General features: G+C 56.4%; 5 protein-coding genes across 6 annotated transcripts in view; 2 read left to right on the forward strand and 3 right to left on the reverse strand.

Moving 5' to 3' along the window:
* Window positions 1–6,229, reverse strand: part of ACER1 (alkaline ceramidase 1) — a 31,606-nt gene extending 25,377 nt beyond the window's left edge. The window contains exons 1-2 of the mRNA XM_039878501.1: window positions 6,075–6,229; window positions 3,359–3,584 (exon numbers count right to left, since the gene is read on the reverse strand). Of these exons, the coding sequence (XP_039734435.1) occupies window positions 3,359–3,397 (39 nt within the window). The 5' untranslated portion in view covers window positions 3,398–3,584; window positions 6,075–6,229. The remainder of the gene's footprint in view (window positions 1–3,358; window positions 3,585–6,074) is intronic.
* CLPP (caseinolytic mitochondrial matrix peptidase proteolytic subunit) lies at window positions 5,298–9,875 on the forward strand. The gene is made up of 6 exons (XM_039878500.1): window positions 5,298–5,591; window positions 5,681–5,752; window positions 6,253–6,349; window positions 7,163–7,350; window positions 8,135–8,240; window positions 9,520–9,875. The coding sequence occupies exons 1-6, from the start codon at window positions 5,406–5,408 to the stop codon at window positions 9,693–9,695; spliced, it is 825 nt and encodes a 274-aa protein (XP_039734434.1). The 5' UTR covers window positions 5,298–5,405; the 3' UTR covers window positions 9,696–9,875.
* Window positions 9,876–12,143: 2,268 nt separating this feature from the next.
* On the forward strand, window positions 12,144–13,859 carry ALKBH7 (alkB homolog 7, RNA demethylase). Its single transcript, XM_039878499.1, has 4 exons — window positions 12,144–12,560; window positions 13,067–13,240; window positions 13,326–13,450; window positions 13,630–13,859. The coding sequence occupies exons 1-4, from the start codon at window positions 12,159–12,161 to the stop codon at window positions 13,790–13,792; spliced, it is 864 nt and encodes a 287-aa protein (XP_039734433.1). The 5' UTR covers window positions 12,144–12,158; the 3' UTR covers window positions 13,793–13,859.
* Window positions 13,860–13,988: 129 nt separating this feature from the next.
* Window positions 13,989–16,827, reverse strand: PSPN (persephin). Its single transcript, XM_039878503.1, has 2 exons — window positions 14,523–16,827; window positions 13,989–14,436 (listed from the first exon to the last, which is right to left on the reverse strand). Exons 1-2 carry the CDS (start codon window positions 14,671–14,673, stop codon window positions 14,129–14,131), a joined length of 459 nt encoding a protein of 152 aa, XP_039734437.1. The 5' UTR covers window positions 14,674–16,827; the 3' UTR covers window positions 13,989–14,128.
* Window positions 16,828–17,036: 209 nt separating this feature from the next.
* Window positions 17,037–23,142, reverse strand: GTF2F1 (general transcription factor IIF subunit 1). Of its 2 annotated transcripts, none has more exons than XM_039878498.1 (12): window positions 22,763–23,142; window positions 22,636–22,682; window positions 22,024–22,096; window positions 20,663–20,856; window positions 19,915–20,085; window positions 19,153–19,337; window positions 18,484–18,637; window positions 18,218–18,396; window positions 18,026–18,099; window positions 17,807–17,945; window positions 17,491–17,608; window positions 17,037–17,402 (listed from the first exon to the last, which is right to left on the reverse strand). In XM_039878498.1, the coding sequence occupies exons 1-12, from the start codon at window positions 22,772–22,774 to the stop codon at window positions 17,198–17,200; spliced, it is 1,551 nt and encodes a 516-aa protein (XP_039734432.1). In that variant the 5' UTR covers window positions 22,775–23,142; the 3' UTR covers window positions 17,037–17,197. The 2 variants fall into 2 exon arrangements, with proteins under 2 accessions (XP_039734432.1, XP_039734431.1); XM_039878497.1 differs by having other exon boundaries at window positions 18,218–18,399; window positions 22,763–23,139.
* Window positions 23,143–24,107: the final 965 nt, after the last annotated feature.

The raw sequence follows: 24,107 nt of genomic DNA on the forward strand, positions 1-24,107 counted from the left end.
CGACAGACAAATAAGCAGTGAGCATATAATATGGGAGTGCTTCTCGAACTGCAGTGTGCATACGGATCACCTGGGGATCTTGCGCGCCTGCAAATTCTGATTCGGCACATCTGGGTGGAGCCTAAGAGTCTGTGTTATTAACGAAATGCCAGGTGATGCTAATGCTGCTGGTCTGTAAAGTGTATTCTGAGTAGGGAGGCGCGGTGCCGATGTTTTATAGAGAAAAATAAAGCAGGGAAACGGTGGGGGCTGTGGTTTTAAACAGGGGTGTCAGAAGACGATGATGAGTATGGCCATAATGAAGGCGAGGAGGGAGCCGTGTGGGCATCTGAGGGATGAGCATTCCGGGCAGAGGAGAAAGCTAGTGCAAAGGCCCTGAGGCTGGCGTGTGACCGATGAGTGAGCGGAACAGCAAGGAGGCCAGTGTGGCCTCAGCGGAGTGAGCGAGGGACAGAGTGGCAGGAGGTAAAGTCCAACCACCACGGGGCAAGAGGGGGCATCCTATCAGACTGTTTATAGCGTTGCAGACTGTTAGTAGGACTTGAGGCGAGTGTGGCAGGGAGTCACAGGACGATTCTAAGAAGAATAACATGGACTCGGTTAAGTTTTAAAAGAATTCCTCCGGCCGCGGCAAGAATATAGCAGCAGGGGTGGAAGCAGGAACAGATGGGCGGAGGTGACTGTAATGGCCCAGACGAGAGATGGTGGCTCAAGTCAGGGAGGCAGCACGGACTGGTGAAAAGGGGCTGAGTTCTGAGTAAACTTGGAAGGCTGAGTCAACTGGATTATCCAAAAGTTTGGATTTCAGGTTCTATGAAAAGAGAGAAATCAAGGATGACTCCACGTTGTTCAGTAGGAGCAAGTGGGAGGATGGAGGACGGATGCACAGGCTGGGGGATAGGATCACCGATTTATTTCAAACATGTTCATTTTGAGGTGCCTAATTAGACATCCGAGGGGAGACGTGAGGGAGGGAGGTCTGAGGTTGACATACCTGGATGAGAGAGATAAACCTGGGTGGCACCCAGGCACACAGGTATGTAAAGCCAGCAGACCAGATGAGATTACCGAGGGGGTGTGGATAAAGGAGACCAAGGACTGAGCCCAGGGCTCTCCAAGGCACAGGAGTCCCTTTAAAAGACAAATCTGCTCTTGTGTGATCACAGTTTGGTTGGCGTCCCCATGGGGCTGGAGGAGTCTCCCCGGCCCTCCCAGCCTCCAGCTCTGGCAGAAATAAACTCTAGCCCCGACTGGAAAAAAATTAAAAAATAGAAGTCAAATCTGACAAGAGAAAAAAAATCTTTCATCACAATAAAGACATCCATCAACAAAGGATGGCCTATATAAACGATGGGTCTTCTGTCTAATGGATGCTACACAGCTATAAAAAAGAATGGTGACCTTTTTTTGTCACGGGTTGGGTTCTCCAGAAGCAGACAGTGAGATGCAATTTTGGGTGCATGATGTTTATTGAAGATTGACACGGTGAGAGGAAGAAAGCGTGGGCAAAGAGAACTCTGAAGTCGAACTGTGATTCAGGCTGGACAAAGCCTGGTCAACTGGTGGGGGACTGCAGTGAATACTGACATCGGTGTCACCTGTCAAGTCAGAAATGCCGGATGCTATTCCTCTGCCTAGGCACTGGCTATGGGCTGCCTGGGACTTTGAGCATGGTGGCTCTCTGAACTGAAACTGATCCTAAAGGTGGAAGCCGAAGGCTCCTGCTGACCATACTTCCCTCATCTGGGTGGCAAGTCCCTCCTCGAAGAGGGACACGGGGACGGCAGGTAAACTCCATAAAGGCCGAGATTTTTGTCTGTTTTTCTTCGTACTCGCTCATTTGCTTTGTTTCGGTCCTGACGTATCCTGGTGTTGTACTCGGGAAACATCACTTGCGTGAACAAACAAACTTTCCAGCCTCCTTTACAATAAAGTGTGGCCGTGTGACTAAGTTCTGGCCAGCAGGATGGAAGCGGAGGCGGAGGTGGCAGCCTTCCTTCAAGACGAGCCGGCATGCACCCTTTGCCTGTTCTCTTCCTTCCTCCAGTTTTTGGGATTGGAATGTGCCAGCTCTACTTTGGAATTTTCATACCAGTAGGGCTCTACCCTAGGGATGGCTGAGGAGGGAACAGAAAGGAGAGGTCTCCGGAGAATTCCTGGTACGGAGCCTCTCTGCTCACCCTGGATGCCAAGCTCCAGACTGTTACTTAGCGAGAAAGGCCCTTCTACCTTATCTCAGACACTGGTACTTTGGGGCTTCCCTCTCTCAGAGTCATACTGAACGAACAGACCCTGGACCAGAGTAGGCACTCGATAAACATCGGTTACATTCCACAGAGACTGACTTCATCCGCCTCCTTTTACTTTTACCGGACATTTATTTCTAATATTTTGCTAGTGTGAGTGTGGGAGACTGTCTCTAAAGACAGCCACCATCGACTCCTTCTATCATGTGCCCCTGCCACTCGTCACACCAAGACTCTAACTCCCCTCTCCCTCCCCTTAAACTTGGGTTTGGCTGTGTGACTCGCAGGCCAAGGTTTTAAGAAGACAGGTAGCTCCTGCTTTCTCTCTCTGGGAAGCCAGTTTCCATGTGAGAAATAAAAACTACCATGCACAGAGAGAAAGCCCAAGCAGCCACATGGAGAGAGGGGCCCCATCAGCCCAGCCGAGGCTCGGGACATGCTCCTGAGGAGTGTGCGTCGTGGCTGCTCCTGCCCCAGCAACTCCACGTGGAAAACAGTCACTCTGCTGAGCCCAGGCCAGAATTCCGGGAAATAATAAGCCCCTAAGTGTAGGGGCGCTTTGTGACATAGCAATAACTACCCGAAACAACAGATTTTTAAACAGTTCTGCCATAAACAGTTCGGTGGCCATATCTTGGGGCTCACCTTTGAGCATTTCCTAAAATGAGTAACTAGAAATGGACTATGTAAATTTGAAGTTTGGTGTCAACTTAGTTTCCAGAGAAGTTGTAGCAACGTGAGCCGTCTATGGGAGTATCTACTTACCCACGGCCTCTTCAGGCCTCCACGTTCCCACGTCTTTTTTGTGACTTTCAGTTCCTATCAATTCCATAGGCCTGTTTGACACTCATCTTAGGAAAGGGAACACTGATCAGAGCTCCTCTCCTCTCCTCTCTGATCGTGGCGTGATAACCAAAAGCTGGCAGGATGGGCTGATTTGCAGCCAAGAGCCGAGACATATCTTTTCATTCATTCATTCATTCATTCATTCATTCAGAATCTCCCAAGCAAAGTTTGGAGGAATAAACATTAAATATTAATGGAGTGCCTACAATGGGCCAGGCACTGTTCAGAAGTTACTTTTTATTTCCCATTTTCAAGTCACTACCCACTTTAAGTCGGTGATCTTCAACTGGGAGCAATTCTGCCATCTGGGGGGACAGCTGGCAGAGTCCAAGGCGTTTCTGGATGTTGTCATGGAGGGAGGAATGCTATTGGCGTCCAGTGGGTGGAGACTAGGGATGTCACTCAACAGCCTACGACACACAGGACAGCCTCCCCCGACCCCACGAGGAATTATTCAGCGCAGAATGTCAACAGGGCCCAGATCTAGAAACTCTGATAAGAATGAAATGGAATAAAATAGAATAGAAACTATCAGAAGACGTTACTCATAGTAAAGATAAATACCATTTTATAAAATGGTATTTCCCCTTGAGTCCTAATCAAAAAGTTTTGATAAACAGTGTTCCCAGGGCCACAGAGCTGAATAAGACCACAGAGCCTCTGACCTCACGGAGGTCACCTCTACAGACAATGAAGAGGAAACAAATGAATCGATGGAATTGTTTCAGCCAACAAAGCAAGGCAAATGCTCCAGAGCATGTCTGGAATAGTCAGGGAGATGAGGAAAGTCTTTTCTAAGGAGGCGACATTTGAGTGGAGACTCAGGAGCTAGATTCAGGAAGAGGACACGACAAAGGTTAGGCGGCAGGTTGGAACTGGGCATCTTTGAGGAGGTAGAGAGGACAGGGAGTGTGGAGAAGTGTTGAGGGGAGGGATGCAGGGGTGGTGACAACTGATGGGCCTTCTTCCTAGGTCAGGGTCAGAGCTCAGGCCCTAAGGGAATGGGCTGGGCAGGGCCGCCCACCTGACTCACAGCAGAAACTAGGCCACCCAAGCTGCCCACCACCTCCTCAGTCTTCGCTGGGGAAACACTACTCCCACTGCCCAAATGCCAGCTACCCCCCACCCGCCAACCCCCACCAGCGAGGCCTAGATCCGGGCCTTCTGCCAGCAGTGCAGACAAACTCTTCCACTTCCATGTCCTTCCTTCGGTTTTGCCCCAGAGTCCGTAAGGTGGGAAGTGTCTGTCCTGTTTTATCTCCCCACCACACTGGGATGGAGGCATGGAGGGCACAAAACTATCCTTATCTAGGGCACCCAGCATGGCATTTAGAGTCCAGCACCAGTCACCGTCTGCCTGTGAACTCCTGCTTTTGCATGGAAACCCACTTCGAATGAACCTTCGTTTGGGAGGACTTCTTGGAACCCTGTGGTTCCTGATCTACTACATCAATAACTAACGCACGTCAACAGCTAAGACAAACAGCTCTTACTGCGTTCCAGGCCTCATTCTGAGGACCTCAGGCACAACGACCCTAGAACTAGGTTACTGTCATAATCCTCATTTTACAGATGGGAAACTGAGGCTCAAGGACACACAACCAGTTAAGTAGTGGAGCCAAGATTGCAACAGGTATCCTTAAATCCAGCCCTGTGAGACTGGTTTAACCACTGCCGTCTCCAGATGAGAAACTTCAGACCCAGAAGGGTTAAGCAATGGATCTAAGAGCACACAGTCGGTCAGCGCTAGGGCCCACGCTTGGGTTCCCACGGCCCGGTATCCCACACGTGACCACAGACGAACGGGAAGGTCTCGGTAGGAGTCGGAAGCTCTCTGAGGCCGGGGCCCAGTGAGCACAACGACGCTGTTTTTTCAAATAGGTAACGAAGAGCGTTAAATTATGACGAATTCGTCGGAAAAGGGACTCGACTCAAGAGAGACTCCAAGGGCGGACCAGCTCCACCCGCGCGCCCCTTCCTCCCGGGCTCCGCCCCTTCCTCCCGGGCTCCGCCCCTTCCTCCCGGGCTCCGCCCCTTCCTCCCGGGCTCCGCCCCTTCCTCCCGGGCTCCGCCCCTTCCTCCCGGGCTCCGCCCCTTCCTCCCGGGCTCCGCCCCTTCCTCCCGGGCTCCGCCCCTTCCTCCCGGGCTCCGCCCCTTCCTCCCGGGCTCCGCCCCCGACTCCGCGGCTGTCCCTGAACGTGCCCGCCCAGCTTCCCGGAAGTGGGCGGGCTGGTGCGCACGCGCCGTGGGTGCAAAGCACGCCGGGAGTTGTAGTTCCGTCATCGGACGGAAGCCGGGCGGACGAGCAGCGGGATGTGGCCCGGAATATTGGTCGGGGGGGCCCGGGTGGCGACAGGCAGGTGCCCCGCGTTGGGACCTCGCCTCGCCTCCCGCCTTTCCCCTCAGCGGACGCCCAAGACTGGCCTGGTCCTGCAGCGGAGCCTGCACGCTACGGCGGCCCGCGCCATCCCGCTCATTCCCATCGTGGTGGAGCAGACGGTACGGCGGCCGTCCCGGGACACGGCTCGAGGGCTCTGGGCTGGGGGCACCGCCGGCCCCTGATCTTCACTCACATTTTTCTCCCCCAGGGTCGCGGCGAGCGCGCCTATGACATCTACTCGAGGCTGCTGCGGGAACGCATCGTGTGTGTCATGGGTCCGGTAAGCGCCCTGCGCCCCCATCCTTCCCTGCGCCTGCCTGGACCCCATGCGCCCCTCCTCCTCGAACTCCCTCGGCCCCGTGATCTCTCTCGCTTGACTTTCGTCCCTAGGCTCCGCTCTAGTCCCAACCTGACACTCCCCTTACTGGGCATATAAGCTTCTGACCCCCCTCCTGGTCCCCAGTACCCTCCTTCAAACCCTCTTCTCCCTTCCTGATCTGACTCCCTCCCTGATTTATGATCTCCTCCCATTCCTGGGCTCCAGTCCGTCTCCCCGACCCCCCAGACCCCTTCCCTTCCCGTGCCCTAAGCCCACCAAGTACCCCTTCCTGTGCGCCAAACATCTCCTGGATCCTGAATTCTTCTCGACTCGTCTTACTTGGGCTCTGACCGCCATCCTGGTTCCCTGATTCATCCGCAGCCACCCCATAACGGCCTCCTTGGCCCTCTCCCCACCTCGCATCTGAAAACATTCCCTACTCTGCCCTCCGCCACTTGCAGATTGATGATGGCGTGGCCAGCCTGGTTATCGCACAGCTGCTGTTCCTGCAGTCTGAAAGCAACAAGAAGCCCATCCACATGTACATCAACAGCCCTGGTGAGCGGGGAGCGGCGCCTCCCTGAGCGTGAGGGGCTCCCCTTGGAGGCACTGAGTGACTCAAGGACCGAGACTCCCACCCCCACCCCACCCCATCAAGGATGTTCTCTCTCTGGAGAAACGGTCCAGAGCTTCCTTCAGAATCCCAACAATGTCTTGAACCCTCCAAAAACTGCCTATTCCTTGCTTTAAGCCCAGGTTCACAACCCTTCTGCTGAACTTGCCTCTTCAGTCACACACACAACCTGATCGAGTTATCGACATCTTCAAATTGGTAGATTCCATCTCCACACACACCCCCGCCCCCAAACAATAGCCAGTCCTGATTAAGTGCTTACTGTGTCAAATGCTTTTCTAAGCACTTTATACACATTTCATTGATTTGGGCCTCACTGCAACCTCACCTGGTAGGTACTATTTAGTTACCACAGTCCACAGAGAGACATGTAGCTCCGAGAGGCCAGGTAACTTGTCCAAGGCCACACAGATGATAAGCCGTCTGGCTGGGGTTCAGATTCAGGCAGGCTGCTGCCTCCAGGCTTCACCTTAGCCGCCATATCTCATGCTTTCTAGTATCTCTTGAAAATTTGACAGGTCTGGTCCCGCTGGGCCCACGTACACGTGTGGCAACAGTCAGCTCACTCTGGAGCAAGCACTTTAATTTTGCCCACCCCGCCCCCCTCGCCTGTGTCACCTGTTTCTGTCACCTCCCAACCCCTGGAGGTGTTTGCAGATCCCTACTTTAAAGGGCTGCAATAGGGAAAGGATGGTAGGAGAGCTGGCCCAGCCCCTCACTCATGCCTCTGCCCGCAGGTGGCATGGTGACCTCGGGCCTGGCCATCTACGACACAATGCAGTACATCCTGAACCCCATTTGCACATGGTGCGTGGGCCAGGCCGCCAGCATGGGCTCCCTGCTTCTCGCTGCTGGCACCCCAGGCATGCGCCACTCGCTCCCCAACTCACGCATCATGATCCACCAGCCCTCTGGGGGTGCCCGGGTGAGTGCCAGGCCCTGGGACGTGCTTCGGGGATGAGGCATGGGGGCCTAGACAGGACTGACTGGGCAGGAGTTGGGGGGGTGTTAGTGTTCTAAAGTGTAGGGTTTATTATGCAGGTGTAGTGAGGTCAACAGATGACACTTACCACTGAAAAGATAGTTTGTCACTCACAGTTTCCAAGAAGAGGGGGCAGCCAGGCCATGGCAGGGCCACACGGGAAAGCTCCAGGGCTGCTCAAGAGGCAGAGGGAGCAGGGGGAAAATGTGGCAAGAGCCTTTCTTGTAGTTTCTGTGGGGAAAAAACTAGCCAGTCAAAATGCAAAAGGCTTCAGGTTGTCTAATTTGAATAATCGCACTGAGCTCTGGGTGTGAGAGCCGCGCCCAGTTGTCTGACACCTGGCCCTGGGTGATGGGCAGGGGGACAGTGGGGACAGTGGCCCAGAGTCCCTCGAGGAGGTGGTGGCAGTGTGGGCTTTGGGCTGGCTGGTGTGCTCATGGGTGAGCTGCGTGCTATCGCTAGGAATTAGCTAGCCCTGAGAGGGACCATTTATCTGGGTCAGTGAGGCCCAGATACAGAAAATAAGAAAATATATTTAATCCAGGAAGCCTTCCTGGTGGTGGTGAGGATGAAGCAAGATGTAGAGGGACTCGCACAGCCCTGTCCCACCTGCCTGGACACTGACAATCTGAAGTCCAGAGGGGGCTCTCGAGACCCATCTCCAGCCCCACCCCCCCGTTAGTGGCCGACGTGGTTCCAACCTTCTCCCTCTTGGGACGTCCCCCAGGGCCAAGCCACAGACATCGCCATTCAGGCAGAAGAGATCATGAAACTCAAGAAGCAGCTCTACAGCATCTATGCCAAACACACCAAGCAGAGCCTGCAGGTGATCGGTGAGTGTGCCCCCGCCCCAGGCGGATCCCCAGCTGCTCCCCTTTATTTGAACCAACACAGACATAAGAGTCAGGCCTTATGCTAAGCCAGGCCTCGCTACCTCGGCACTGTTGACACTCCGGGCCATCCCGTACCTTGTCGGGTGCTCAGCAGCATCCCTGGCTGCCACTCACTCGATGCCAGCACCCTCCAATTACAACAGCCAAAACAGTCGCCAGACATTGCCCAGTGTCCTCTGTGGCATAGACTCCCTCCCAGTTGAGAACCCCTGTTGTAAGCAGTTTAAAAAGACCAATTTACAGAATCTTCACAAAAACTTCATTGAGATAGGTCAAAAGATGTGAGCAGGGTCTTCAACAAAACTTTCCAAGTGACCAAGAAACACAAGAAAAGATGCTCACCATCTTCAGTGATGCTATCTAATCATGACATCATGAGTTATGAGGGAGAGGCAAATTAAAGCCACAGTGAGATACCGCTTCAGTCCACCAGAACGGCTAATACAGGAAATACCGACCGGACTAAGGCCGAGAGGACGCGGGGCAGCGGGAATGCTGACCTCGCTGGCCGGAGTGAAACTGCGTAGCCACCGAGGCCCTGGCCTGCAGCCCCCCACCTCCGCTGTCGGCCACTGCCGGCTGAGGCCAAACCTGCGGAAAGATGCGGGGTTCCTCTGCTCGGAACGGAACCCGGAGGACTGAGCGCTCACGTCCACTGGGAACGCAGTCCTGTTCGTGCAGGCTCCAAGCGAGAAAACGGGAAAACTCGCAGGCGTCCACGGCGACGGAGTGCGCGCGTCACTGGGGGCTTGCTCGCACAGTGGGATGAGGGAACGGCCCAGCGACAGCCCGGGCGAAACTCAGAAGCCTGTTGCTCAGTGGAAAAGACGGTAGCGCTGTGACGCTACGTGGGTCAAGGACAAACAGGCACCACTAATCAGTGCCAGTAGCCCACTGTTAGGAGAGTGGTTCCTCTCGGGCAGGAGGAGTTAGTGACAGGAAATGTGTCTTAGCGAGGTCTGGCAGTGTCCCATTTCTTGATCTGGGCGCTGGCCATGTGCGTGTGGTCAGCGGAAATTCATCACATTATTCACTTATGATCCATGCCCATCGATAACAAGGGAAAAAATAAAAATCGAAATAGGAATTTTAGCAATGGGGAAACTGAGGCACAAGGGGGACCGCCAGGGTCACACAGGGAAGAAGTGGCAGAAAGGGACCCAAACCCAGCCCAGGTCTCTGCTCTGTCTCCCCTCCGCACCCCCATCCCCACCCGCAGAGTCGGCCATGGAGAGAGATCGCTACATGAGCCCCATGGAGGCCCAGGAGTTTGGCATCTTAGACAAGGTTCTGGTGCACCCACCGCAGGACGGTGAGGACGAGCCTGAGCTGGTGCAGAAGGAGCCCGTGGTGACGGCGGCAACGACAGCAGAACCTGCCCCAGCGAGCACCTGACTGCTCCTCACCTTCTGCAAGAAAGTGAGGGGTCAGGTGCAGGGGCTGCACCCCTCCCCCGCTCACTGCTGAGCCTGGACGGGCCCTCGAGGACCTCTGGATTTGGGGGTGCCCCTAAGGGCGGGTATCTTGGATGCGACACTGTGATTTTAAATTAAATCTTTGTAGTCTTTGCCCCCCTCCTGTGGTGCCTGCCCTTCCTGCTCCTCCCCACCATGCATATGTGCTGTACTTCGCCAGTCTCCTGCTTCTGCCCTGACCCCAAGGCTCTGCCCTCCGTAACTCTAGCATCCTTGACTGAGCGCATTCACCATTACAGGCACTGTTCTAGAGGCTGCAACAAATTGTGAGGAAGACACAAATATCCCTGTCCTCAAAGAATTTATTCTTGTGGAGGCAGGCAGTTTAGAAAACAAAATCAGGGAAAGAAGTATGCACTGTGTGTGTGAGTATTAGATGGGGTGGCCAGTGAAGGCCTTGAGCAAAGACCTGAAGGAGGTGGGTGAGGGAGGAAGCCATGATGTCTTGGGGCTGCAGTCCAGGCAGAGGGCATAGGAAGCACAAAGGCCCTGCGGCAGGACTGTGCCTGGCACCTGGGAGGAACCACGAGGCTGGAGTGGAGTGAGTGATGGGAAGAGTGGATATCACAGGACAAAGGGGAGGAGTATAGGTCTCAAAAGGCCTGGTAGGTCTTAGCAAGGAGGGAGGGGGAACCACAGAGGGTTTTGACAAGAACAAAAAGAAGGATGAGAAGTGGGGAGTGCAGCAAGCTCAGAAACCTGGAAGCCAGTCAGGAGAACCGACGGTCCAGACGAAGGCTGCCAGCCCGGCTGGCAGTGAGAAGTCAGATTCCAGCCCGGTTTTAAAGGCAAGGCTGACAGGATGTGAGATTTGAGAACATAATCTTCATAAACTCCAAGGGAATGGCCCAGAACAGCTAGAAAGATGGAGAGCCTTTAACCGGGAAGGCTGTGGGGAAGAGCAGGTTTGGGGGCCAGAATCAGAAGCTGATTGGGGACATCTTATGTTCATTGTTGGATGTGCCTCAGACATCCCAGGGCATGGGTAAGTCTGGGTTCAGGGCTGGAGACAAGCATGTCGAATTAGTGATCAGGCTGAGAACTGAATCGGATTTGGCATCATGGAAGTCACGAGCAGCAAACAGCAGTCTCGGTGCCATGGGGGTCAAACACCAGTTTGGAGTGGACCCATAAAGAATATGCCAGAAAATATTGGAGCTAGACAAGTCTGTCGAGGAATTTTGCTGTAAAGGAGAACAGAGAACAAGGGGGTGGGGTGGAGGGAGAACTGAAGAAACAAAAAGAAATTTTTTGTTTCTTCAAATTTAGAAGACTTTAATTCGGCTATCTTCATTGGTTACATTTGGCTGAACTTTTCATTCTGGACAATTTTAAATATACACAAAAATAGAAAATATAGGCCAATGAGGCCTCATGTACCCATCACATCAATTCAACAATTACCAGTTCGCAGCCAACTGATTCACCCCTCCCCGGCCCCCAGCGGCCCTGGATTACTTTGAAGCAAATCCCAATTTTCATTACATCTGTAAATATCTCAAGTATGTATTTCTAGTAGGACAAGGAATCTCTAAAGCCACAATACCATTTTAAACTAAAAAAAAAAATTACTTACTATGGTCAAATATTCAACCCATGTCCAAATTTCCCGTTGTCTTTATTTTTTTAGTTTGTTCAAATCAGAATCTAAACAAAGTGCATGCATTGCAACTAGTTGATAGATCTCTCAGTCTCTCAATAGCTCTCTTTTTCTTTAGTCTCTTTCCTTGAAATTCATTTGTTAGAAAAACAAATGAATGCCTTGTGGACGTTCAGTCTGGATTTTGATGACCGGGGCAGGAAAGGAGGTAGTTAACATCTGTCTTTGGTGTTTCCCGTAACTTGATGTATAAACCTAGAGATATCTGATTGGATTCAGGTTCCACCTTTTGGCAAGCGACCTCTTGATTGGGGGTATGTACTTCCATCAGGAGGCACAGTTGTCCCTCTTTTCCTGACGTTAGGAGCCTATGAGAATCCTTGTCCAGATCCGCTAAATATTCCAGTGAGGGCTGCAAAATGGTGATGTGACAATTCTACCATGAAGCGTTTTTCGTTTTTGTTTTGTTTATAAGATGCAAACCAGCCTGTTTGTCTGCGAGTGGGAATAGGCCCATACAGACGGGTAAATGGGTGACGCCTCACTTTGACCTTTGGCCACAACCCCCTAACCCTGCAAACTTGGCCTTGACGTCACTCCCCCGGCCCCTTCATCTCAGTCTGGCTGTGCTCTCTACCTTTAATCTCTAGTCCTGGCCGGCTCCATAACGTCAGTCTCGGCCCAAATTCTACGACCCCCTGACCAGCGACCCCAGGTCCGATCCTGCCTGAGTGCCCAGGAGGACGGACTTGCGGGACAGCCAATAGTCTAAACTCCCGAGGGATGGTGCCCAATCGCGCGGCAGAGGAGGCGGGCTCTGCGAGAAGCCAACAGCTTGCGAGGGCGACGGCGGCCTTGAGCGAGAGGCGGGACGCTGAAGGAAGCCAATCGCCGGAGGGACTCGGCGCGGCCGCAGCCAATGGCCACGGCGCGGGGGCGTTGCCCCGCCCCCCGCCGGCTCCACTCCGCGGCTCCCTAGCCATGGCCGGGAGCGGGCGGCTGGCGCTGCGGGCCTTGCCCGGGCCGGGCTGGCTGCGAGGCTCGGGCCCGGCCGTGCTGAGCCGCCTGCGGGACGCAGCTGTGGTGCGGCCCGGCTTCCTGAGCGCGGCCGAGGAGGAGACACTGAGCCGCGAGCTGGAGCCCGAGCTGCGCCGCCGCCGCTACGAGTACGACCACTGGGACGCGGTGAGGCCGGCGCGCGGGGATGCGGCTGGAAGAGGGCGGGGCCGGGAGCGAGGACCGGGTGGGCGGGGCCGCGGCGGGCGGGGCCGGAGCTTCGAGGCGTGGGGTCGCCGGCGGCAGGCAGAGCACTTTGGAGAGGAGGGCAGGACCATAACTGAAAGCAGGACCTGGAACTGAGGGGTGGTTTGGCGGACAGGACCCGGGTTGGAGGCAGAAACGGGTGTGGAGCGAGATGAGGGAAGTTCACCGGTACAGGGCGGAGACTGACACCGAACTGAGTATTGGGGCGAAATGTGAGACAGAATTGGGTGGATACAAAGGACAGGCCAGACTAGATGCGGCAGGGGTCGAGGTTTGACACCCAGGATTAGATGGGACCAAGTTTGTGAGCTGCGGGCGAGCTCAGGGGTATGCTGGGAAAACCAGATCCTTGCTCTGTACCGTTTCTCCGCGCCTGTTTTTCTGTCTCCCCCGGGAGTTTCCAGTCTTGACCTGAGCTCTCTACACAGGCCATCCACGGCTTCCGAGAGACAGAAAAATCGCGCTGGTCAGAGGCCAGCCGGGCCATCCTGCAGCGTATGCAGGCGGCTGCCTTTGGCCCAGGCCAGACCCTGCTGTCCTCGGTGCACGTGCTGGACCTGGAACCTCGGGGCTACATCAAACCACACGTGGACAGCATCAAGGTGGGCAGAGGCCCGCACCTTGGAGCTCCCAGCAGGGGATCGGGCTGACCAGGCCAGAGCCTGACCCACCGCCAATGTCCCTCAGTTCTGCGGAGCCACTATTGCCGGCCTGTCCCTGCTGTCACCCAGCGTCATGCGGCTGGTACACACCCAGAAGCCGGGGGAGTGGCTGGAACTCCTGCTGGAGCCAGGCTCTCTGTACATCCTCAGGTACTGCCCAGCCAAGGAGCCCCCACCCTACCAGTCACTGGTCGGACCCCCACCCAGCACTTTGAAGCACCTTCTTTCGCTCAGCTCTCAAACACTACCATCCCCCACACAGCAGGTGCTCAGCCTGGAACAGGGGTGCCTTCACCCCACCCAGCCACAGCTTCTGTTTTCTGTTGCAGAGACTCAGCCCGTTATGACTTCTCCCACGAGATCCTTCGAGACGAAGAGTCCTTTTTTGGGGAGCGTCGAGTTCCCCGGGGCCGACGCATCTCTGTGATCTGCCGCTCCCTCCCTGAGGGGATGGGCCCCGGGGAGCCCCAGCAGCTGCCCCCAGCTGGCTGACCTCAAGCCCTTCCCCCAGCTTCTCAGAGAGCCCGTGTTTGTGAATAAAGTTGGAGAATGGACAAGCCGGCCTTCCTTGCACTGCCTGTTTGCCTGGGCTGGGATCTGCAGAAGCCCGGGACCCCGCCTGCCCACCCACCGAAAGCTAAGGTAGCAAGGGTCAGGATACACCCCACCGAACACAGAGTCACGAGGCCCAGGAGCAATTTCCTTTATTGTGTTCTTTGCTCGCAGCCCCAGCCCACCCCCCTTCTCATCCTCTTGGCATCTAAGTCGCTAATAAATTTAAAGTCAGCAGACCCCTGGTGTGGCGGCAGGGCCCCAAGTTGGGAACCCTCAGCCACCACAGCCGCAGGCAGCCGCCGAGAACTGGGGCAGCCGCTGCCAGCGGTGGTGGTCATCGAGGAAGGCCACATCGGCATAGCGGGTAGGCCGGCAGCAGGGGCCACCATGCACTCGGCCCTGGCCCCGTAGCCGGGCTAGCGTCAGGCCGTGCTGGTTGAGGGCACCTCGGGGACAGCTGCCAGCACAGTAGCGGAAGATGACCGTCTCCTCCGAAGTGTAGCCCAGGCCCAGTTCCGCCACCGGCAGGGGCAGGCTCCACAACTGGCAGGGGCCGGCCGGGGCTCGGCGCAGGCGGGCACCTGGGAGGGGTAAAGCGTGGCTGACGGCAGGCAGGGGCTGGCCAGGAAGGAGTCTGGGAGTCTCTCAGGGTCCTGGGGGTCCTTACCTGGCTGTGGCCTCCAGGTCCCCTCACCTGCAGCTGGCCCGGAGAATGCTCCCTCCACCAACAGAGACCCAAGAGCACCAGGGCCCCCGCCGAGGCCCGGCTGCAGCGACAGGAGCAGCAGAGAGCAGAGCAGGACTCTTCCTGGGGCCATTGTGACGGCAGGGCCTGAAGGTGGGGACGCCCAGTGCCCTCACTTTATCCCCCATCTGGGCCGGGTAATAACCTCTTCGCTGCCAGCCGCTGCTCGGGCACGAAGGACCCCGTGTTCTTCACCAGCTCATCTCCTGTGTCCTCAGACCCAGGCAGGCCAGCTCCCACTGCCCCGCATCCCGTCTTTCTAAGAGTTAAGGGCACACCCCTCGTCCAGACATTCCACAGACCCATTTCCGACACCCCCCTCCGCCCCCTGATTTATGAGAGTTACGGTGGCAGCCAGGGCCCAGCCCAGGGCAAGCAACGGGGGTCCCCACCAGACCTGCTGTCTGGAAGGAGAGGTGGGGGGGGCTCTGTGGGTCCCCCAGTGGGGGCCCTCCCCACGCAGGCAGGGTGCTGAGGCTCAGGAGCCCCCATGTTGGGTGCCAGGCGGAGTGGGTGTGTGTGCGGGAAGGAGGCGGGTTGGCAGGTGGGTTGGCTAATGGGGACTCCTCCATCATGGCTCCTGCCTGGAGGATTAAGATGTCAAGCCCATCTCCGGGCCTGGCTGAGCCAGTGTCAAAACAGGAAAAAGGAGTGGCCCAGGGACAGCCAAGAGCTGAGACCCAGGGGGCAGCAAGCTCACCCTGCTGGGACTCCTGTCTCTAGAAGGCCCCCTGCGACCTCAGCCCTGTCTTTGTGTCCAGAGCATCAGAGCGAGAGGGAAGGTCAACTCCCACTGGGTTACAGAGGCAGCTGTGGGTCACAATGACTTCTACACCCAGCCCGTGACCTCCGGGAAGTGAGCCTCCGTCCCTCACCTGTGAAATGCGGCCAGGTGAAATGCTGAGGACAGAGGTGCATTTAGTGTTCAGCATGGTACCTCGCACTGAGGAGCTTGCAAAAGCTTTTGAGGCAAAAGAAATTCAAATAGCTTGTGCCTATTTGAAGAGACGCTTAACCTCACACAGGTGAGACCAAGCTAAAACTCAGGTGAGACTGCACCCAAGATTGACAAAAATCAAGAAGTTTGCTTTCACAAGGCTGGGGTACACGCGACGACACAGGTTCACTCTCATGCTGTGGCAGGAGTGTAAGCTGGCAGCAGCTGCCCGTCTCCTAAGGAACCTAAATCCCATCCCTTTGGTCCTGGCGACCTGCTTCAGAACCCGTCCTACACAGGGGAGTGAGGACATGATCCAGAGCTCCTCACTGCCTTGTTGTCTGTATCAGCAAAAGATCTTAAATGAGCAAAACTCTGCCCGGGGGGATTGCTTCAGTAACTTTGCTGTGGTTGTTATGGTTGCACTGGTTACTGAGGCTACTTTCAGACGGAAAAACTCACTTGTCCAAAGTCACCAGAATTAAGAAACACAGGCAGGGTTTGAACCCAGGTCCTACATGACCTGGCCTGGCGGGGAGGCCTGACTGTGGTCTACGTGGCAGTGAGTGCAGGCGGGGAGGGCTTCTTTCCTGCTGTCCTGAAAAGGCCTGGCGGAAGCACGGAGAAGGTTGCACCGACCTGGGACATTCCTAAGAATTAGCCTGACAGCTCAGGCATGCCCACTCGTCGGCCAAGGGCCTGTAGAACTGGGTGGGGAAGAATTTTCCACCTGCAGTTTCCAGTCTTGGGCAAGATGGAAGGCCAACTTCCTGCCCTGAGCTGGATCACTTGGGACGGGTGTTCAAAATTCCATTTCCAGCAATGTTACTGTCTGTGAACTTGAAAAGTCCTCCCACTAAAGAACACCTAGCACTGCTGGGAAAAAAAAAATAAATGGATAACCAACGTATAAGAAAAGGGAAGCCCCAGAAACATCACTGGAAAGCTGAAAAAGCCACATCAGCAATAAAGGGGGTTTCGGCTTTTGTCGAAAATGGCGCCACACAGGACAGAGCTAAGAACCACCCAAAATGGATTCAGGCCAGGACTCCTGGCGGGAACAAAAACAAAACCCATCTGGAGGGGCATGCCTGCAGACTACCCAGGAGTCCCACAGATAGAACCCCAAGGTGGCCACCAGTCCCCCGCCTGAGATTACAAAACACGAGACCCAATCATGACGGGGAGTCAGAAGGTAGGACAGGATCCCCACGAGCTTCAGGTACTGATGTGTCTGCCCAAGAATATAAGACAAGGACGCTTAAAATAAAAATGTGAAAGAAGGGATCAAAAACGGGCAAAACACTCAAAAGGGACCAGTTGATCTGAAAAAGAAACTAAGTACTTAATGGGTTAGCGGCAGATAAGCCACAGCTTAAGAGAGAATTGGCGAAGTGGAAGACAGACCTGAAGAAATCACCCAGCATTCTAAGAGGCTCTCAGGGTTCCAGGAGGCGGGGCCGGGGAGAACAAGAAAAGTAAATTGAGGAGAATGCTGATTAGGTTTTTCCAGACTTATTAATGCCGGGTCCTGGGATTCAGGGAGTAGGGTGACAGACAGGCAGTGGGACCCATGGCAGTGAGTGTGTGGAATTCAAGGGCCCACGAAGTTCTGGAGACGAGAGCTTCTTTGCTGGGCAGAAGGGTGGGGGCCAGCCCCTCACTCCTTGAGGGAGAAGTGCATCTTGTCGTTGATCATCTTGCGCTCGGGGTTGAGGCGTTTGAGGATCTGAGCGAGCACGTTGACCGTCTGCTCACTGCTCAGCCCCGTCTTCTTAGTCTGGAACTTCTTCAGCAGGTCCTTGGTGGTCATCGGCTTCCGTGTCAGGTAGCGGCGCACAGCATCCTCAGTTACCTGCACGTCACTGAGGAGCCAAGTACACAGCGGGAGGTGAGCGGGAGGCCTTCCTCCTGGTGGCCCCCACCCCAGCCCTGCCGTCCTCGCCAACTTACCCACTGCTGGGGGTCGACTTCCCAGACTGGGGCTGAGGGGTCGACTTCCCGGACAGGCTCTGCGGCCCGGTGTCCAGCCGCAGCCGCTTGGCCGCCGTGGTCTCGTTCGTCCGCTTCCCTGCGGGAGGAGACGCAGCGCCGAGGGTTAGACTGGAGGGCTGGTCCCGTGAGGGGGACCCCAGCCTCGGTGATGCCTTGACCATGGGTACAGGGGGCTCAGGGGCAGACAGGTGCCCCCAAACGGCCTCAGACCCTGATGCTCAATGGGGAGGTCAAGAGGCCACGGCGCGTGGTGCAGGACGGGAAGGCCACTCACCCTGCTCCAGCTTGCTGGCGGCCGCCCACAGAGTGGAGGAGGTGCTGCCACTCTCGGCGCTGGGTGTGCCCGGCCGGCTATTGCCCCGGGAGCTGCCGCCCGACGGCTTCCGCTCCCTCTTGGGGGGCGTCTTCTTTTTCTTTGAATTTCGGGATTAGAGATGTGAGTGAAGACAGATAGCACATCCACCGCCCGCCCCTGCGCAGGGCTGGGCCTTACCGCCATGAAGAGGGCCGAGGAGGCCTCACTGTCGATGTCACTCTCCTCCGAGCTGTCCGACTCGTCACTGCTGTCTGTACAGACCAGAGGAGGGGCGTTGGACTCGGAAACCCCTGCGCCCACCCTCGGTTCTGTCTCAGGTAAGGTGGTCTGGGAGGGAGCAGAGGGCAGGGCCTCGGACGCCGAGCCCACCTCTCCTCCGCTTCTTTTCCTGCGGCGTGGGCGCCTTCTTCTCCTCCTCCTCCTCCTTGTCCTCCTCGGGCGGCTTCTCCTCCTCGCTCTCCTCGCTGCTCTCGCTCCGCTCATCCACACCCTTCGGTCCCTCCTCCTGCTGGGTGACCTTGGGCTTGCCCTCCAGCTCGTCCTCGGAGCTGCTGTAGGACAGAGAGGGCAGAGAGAGGTGAGTGTGTCCGCCAGGCCAGCCTGTGTCTCACACTCGCCTCCCGCCCCGCCCTCACCTGGAGCCATCAGACATGTAGTCCACCTCCTGGCCCTCGAAGTCCCCGTCATCACTGTCCTCGAAGGCCTCATCATCCGAACCTTTCTTCTTCTTCTTTTTTCGGCCCGTCTTGGTCACTGGCGCCTTCTTCTTGGCCTTGGGGGCTTTGCCACCTGGGGAAGTGGAGTTTTGTAAACTCGATAATGTTGAGACATCTTGGAGACCTTGTCAACGCGGGGAAGGCACCCAGGACTAGCCAATTCTTAGAAGGCCAAGGGCTTGCCGAGAGGCGCATCTCTTATGCAAACCAACCAATCCTGGGTCCACACAGGGCGTTATCTTACACTCAGAGCCATGGTCTCCTGCCCTAAATCACCCCTGGAGCCCAGAGCCCACTGGAATTATTCACCGTGCCCTGCCTTATCTCTCGGAAATCCCAGCAAAGGCCGTAGCCGAGTCCTTCCCGTCACGCCTTTCTGCTACTGCCAACTCTGGTGCTTCCCCAAGTGGCCCTGTGTGGCGTGCTGTGCCTGCCTCTCGTTTCCCAGGAAACTGTAACTAAACTTTTCTTTTGATGGCGTTAACCTCGTGTTGTCACTCAGCTACCTTTATAAATTAAGACCCAGGCACAACTCAGGCGGCTGTGCTGACCACCCCAGCCACCAGGGGGCGCTCCGCCGGGGCTCACCCTCCTCGCCACTGGCCTCGCTGTCATCAGAGGACATCTCCAGGTCGTCCTCCAGGTCGTGGATGCGCAGCTCACTGGCCTTCTTGCGGCCGCGCTTCTCCTTCTCCTCGTCCTCCTCGTCCTGGTCCTGGTCCTTGAGCCGCCGCTGCTGCATGATGCTGAAGTGGTTCAGGACTTTGTTCCTCCTGTGGGCAGGGGTTGGGGTCCGACAACAGGCCTGGCTCCACAGCCATCCTGCAGGAGCCAGGCCTCTTCCTGGCACCCGACTGGGTGCTGCCCAGAGGGGACACACACAGACACGACTTAGATCATATGAGGGATGATCTGACCCCAGGAGCCTCACACACATGGCACGGACACCCTGAAATCACGTGGGAGAGCTGACCCTTCTTCCACTCCCTCTGGCCCGAGTCCCTCAAAGAAAAAGTCTCGGTGCCCTGCTGGCATCCCAGCACCTCTCGGGCTCAAGACCAGCCTCAGGCAATAGACACCTGCCTTTGTCCAGCCGGGACCTCCTGCCTGGGGATCCCAGGGATGCCTCGCCTGGCCCTGCCCATCCGTGCTGCAGGGCTCAGCTCAGTCCCCACCCCCTTAGTGCTCACGGGGCCCTGTGTGTCCTCTGCCAGGGAGTTCCTTGACGCCCTGGTGGGGTCTGGCTTGGTCGCCACCGAGCCCCCAGCTCCGACCGTTTTGGGCCCTTCTGGGGGAAGCTGGGAGACGCCAGCGTCGGCACCCTGCCTCCGTCCTGGGTGCGGGCCTCACCTCTCCCACTCCTCCTCAGCCTCCTCGGCCGTGAGCGTACGGTGCCGGGCCAGCGGCGTGAAGTTGTACCAGTTGTGCACCGGGAAAGCCTCGAAGGCCCCGTCGGGGCACTGCGTGAAGATGTAGTAGGACGTGTTCTCTGTCACACCTCCCTTCTTTACGCCCTTGAACCTGCAGAGAGCCATGGGAATAGCTGGGCCAGAGGGACAGCCCTGCCCCACCCACGTCCCCGGGCCTGCCCCCTCTACGAAGCCACCTGGGCTCTCCAAGTACCATCAGAGGCTGAGGGCCTTGGGCCGGCCCTTCAACAGCCTGGAAAGCAGAGCCGCAGTGCGCTCCCTGCAGAGTGGGCCCGGGGCGCCCCGGGGTGCACACACCTTCCTGGGAGGGACCCCTGAGATCGGCCGTGAAGGATGCAGGCCCCGGAGCCAGACCCATCTGGACCTGCGCCAGCCTCTTCCTGGCCTCCGCCCTCACACTCTTCCCTGAAAGTCCAGCCAACCTTACAGTGCCCCCGCCTACAGCTTTCAAGTGGCCCCCGGCAGCACAACAGGGGCGGGTGCCCAGGCTTCCTGCGTCCTGGCCCTCGGCGCTCCTGCACAAGCGCCAACTCCGTTCGTTTATAAACCTCCACAAAGGAGGACATTCTGGCACCCCCGCTGTGCCTAAGGGACACAGAAGTCACAGCACCCAGCAGAATAAGGTATGAGGGGGACGTGGGCGGGCACTTGCCACCATCACCACTTACTTCCTGCCTGACTTGCCATTGACGCGGAGCAGCCAGGGCTGGTCCTCGGCCCGGAACTCCTTAAGGACGATGCCAAACTTCTTCCTCCGAGCCTCCTCCCGCAGCTTGCGGTTGAACTCGCTGCCGGCGCCTGACTCAGGCATCTCCTCCTCTTGGTAGATCTTCTTGTTGCTCAGGTCACGTTCCAGCCGAGCCTGAGGCGACACGGCAGGGGCAGCAGGAAGCAAAACCTCTTCTCAGGGCACCCGCCTTCGCTCAGGCTGTGCCCCCATCCCAAGAACACCCTTTCCTGTCCCCAAGCTGGGCTGTAGAGTGAAGGGATACGGGCCAGCCTTGTGCTATGCCTGTTTTTGTGGTTTTTTGAAAGTTTGCAATTATTTTCAAATGAAAAGTTAAAAAAAATAAGATCATTGTGATAAAACGAACAGGAAAAGCAATGAAAATGACTCGCCCTCTTCTCTATCTCGCCTTTGCTTCTGGACTTTCCCATGACTTCAGATGCCATTGAAGGCTGAAGTTCGCCAAATTTCAATCTCTGGGCAATTCAGCGGTACCTTAAAATGCACATCTGTAATTCTGCCCTGACCCTCACCCCTCCACATCCATCAACAAATCCTGCTGACTCCACTTCCAAAACACGCGATAATTCAGTCGCGTCTCCTCACCTATTTGCTCCCAGCCTGTCGTCACTCACCAGGACCAGAGCTGTCGCTCTCACCCTGCCTTCATCTGCCCTTTACATGTCAGCTGAAAACCCTTAATGGCTTCTGCTATAGACTGAACATGACTCTTCCCCACAAAACACACATGTTGAAAACCTGACCCCCACTGGGATGGTATCTGGGGGCAGGGCCTTTGGGGGTGATGAGGTCATGAGTGGAGCCCCGGCGAATGGAATCAGTGCCCTTATAAAAAAGGACTCCAGAGACTTCCCTTGCCCTTTCCGAGAGGACACAGGGAGAAGACTTAGGTCTGTGAACCAAAAAGCGGGTCTCACCGGACATCAAATCTGACAGCCCCTTGATCTTGGACTTCAGCCTCCAGAACTGTGAGCAATAAATGCCTGTTGTTTATAAGCTCCCCAATATCTACGGTGTTCCGTTAGAGCAGCTCCAATGGACTGGGACAGCCTCCAAAGTGGGCACAACTTCTAAATGTTCTGCTTTCAGGAGAAGGCCTCCTGCAGGGCCTGACGAATCCTACTCAGAGAGATGCTCAGCAGCTCAGCCCGGGCCTTAATCATTTCTCTCCACTGGGGGAGCATGGAGGAAACTAAGCCTTAGTTACTGTTACAACTAAGCAACTATTACTACCACCGAGTCCAGGATCAAGTTCTCAACCCCCTCAGAAGCGGGGCTTACCTGATTCCAAGTAGCGAAGTTGACTTTATCGGCTGCATTGAAGGCCATGATGTTATATTTTTTGGTTGTATTTCTGGAATGGGCAGGAAGAGGCAGTGCTCAATCGATCATTCAGAAAAACCTCCATTGTTCAGCCTTTTGTGCCAAGCAATGCTGAGGACCCATAAAACACCCCAGAGGTTCCCAGTCTGTCAGGGAAGCCAGATCCGTCAACCCCCTGCAGAGGAGCAGACAAAGATTTAGAAGAACCCAAGATGTGGGGATAATTAGAGACTCAGTCCTGGGCAGGACTGAGGGCAAGCAGAGACTGATGCCTGGAGGAGGAAAATACTGGAACTGGATTTTTGGGGATCAAGAATCCCGCAGCAGAATCAAAGCTGGGGAGAGAGAACGCTAGGATAGAGACTGCAACCTATTGTATGTATACTCATGTATATATTCCGCTCAAAAGACAGTGATGCCCCAAAAGGCCTCAGCTCAACCCCAGGCCTGCCCTCAGGTCGCTGCCGTCAGGACGGGGAATCACAGGCAGTGCCGGGCACGCCTTAGAGGCTCGTGAAGGTTTTAATCTCTTTTGTTGGGGGGGAGTGGGAAGTGAGGCTGGGGACTTACTTGGGAACTCGAACGACATACTCGGTGACATTCTGGCTGCCGGGGCCCTGCACGGAAAGAAAGCGGGACAGTGAGTGAAGGCTGCAAAGGCCACCGCAGGGACCCCCGAACCCTGCCTCGTACTTACGAGGGCCGCCATGGGCAAGGGTCGGTGGTCTGCTCCGATCCGGGTCCTTTTCGCCTCTCCTGGGGTGCGCGACCTTCAGTCCGGGGAAAGCCACCCTCGCGGCTTCGGGTCTCTGGCCCCGATCGAGGACACCAAATGCGAGGTGCCACCGATCCCGGGAAAAGCTACCCGGAAGCGGCGCCGGGGGGCCGTCTGCGCCTGCGCCGCCGCCGCACCTGACGGCGAGACTGCCCCGTGGGCCGCGTCACGGTGGCAACCTCTCCTCCGCCCCGGGCCCCTCGAGCACTGGCACCTAGCCGCCCGGTACCCTTAAGGGCAGCGAGCGGGACGGCGTCAGATCCAAGCACCTTCCAGCGCTCAGGCGCCCGCCGACAGCTTCATGTAGAGCGGTTAATCCGGTCATGACATATGGGCACGCCCTCCCGTGACGTCATCACGCGAGGGCCGCGAGGCATCCTGGGAAGGGAGGGTGACACTGCCTGCCCCCCACCCCCCTCCCACACTGGCTCTCGGCGCCTTGCGCGTGCGCCGCCCCACTAGGAAGTGGGTCCAAGGCCTCATCACCATAGCAACCGAGGCCTTCCCTGGCACGCAGAGCTGCCGCCGCTCCACCTGAACCTCTTTGGGGTTAATTTTCTCCTTCTGCCCCGGCACATCCCATCATCTTGCTGAATGATTGGACCAAGGGCCCTTGTGACGTTGAGCTGAGCCAGGAGGGGTCAGGGCCTGAGCCAGGATTGGGCGCGACCACCCCATGGGCCGCTGGATGGATGGGTCTGTGCAAGTCCGAGCTACCCAAGATGGGCAGGCCCCTGAGGCTCAAGGAGAAGGGTAACATCGCGGGGGCGGCTGGCTTACTGGAGGGGCAGGGAAGGAGGCTGTGGAGGGCAGCAGGGAGGTACAAGTACCCGAGCCGGCTTGTTCATGTGTATACACGCTCCCCGCCCCCACCTTAGTAGTAACACAACTGCGCATGCTCACAGATCAGCCATTCATGAACCCACTTGCGCTCCTGCTATGCTGAGTCCCGGGCACTCCAGGTTGACTGTGCCGAACCAGCTCCCTGTCCTCTTGGAGACTACAGTATAGTGCAGGAGACTGTCTCAGAACCCAGGAAGTTCTGAGATAGGATGACAGAGTCACGGGGAGGACGTGCCCATATGTCATGACTGGATTAACTGCACTATATAGTGTCTAAAACCCAAGTAATACTACAGGAAAAGCACAGCCGGCTGAGGGCCCAGGAAAGAGAAGAGGTTTAATTAAGCTGGGCCCTGCAGGATGCAAGGAGTTGGTTAAGCAAACATGGAGGGAAGCAAGACCCCAAAATTACACCACAAACTAC

This window comes from Pteropus medius, unplaced genomic scaffold (genome assembly GCF_902729225.1).
Source record: "Pteropus medius unplaced genomic scaffold, Ma_sr-lr_union100, whole genome shotgun sequence".
NCBI classification, from domain to species: Eukaryota; Metazoa; Chordata; class Mammalia; order Chiroptera; family Pteropodidae; genus Pteropus; species Pteropus medius.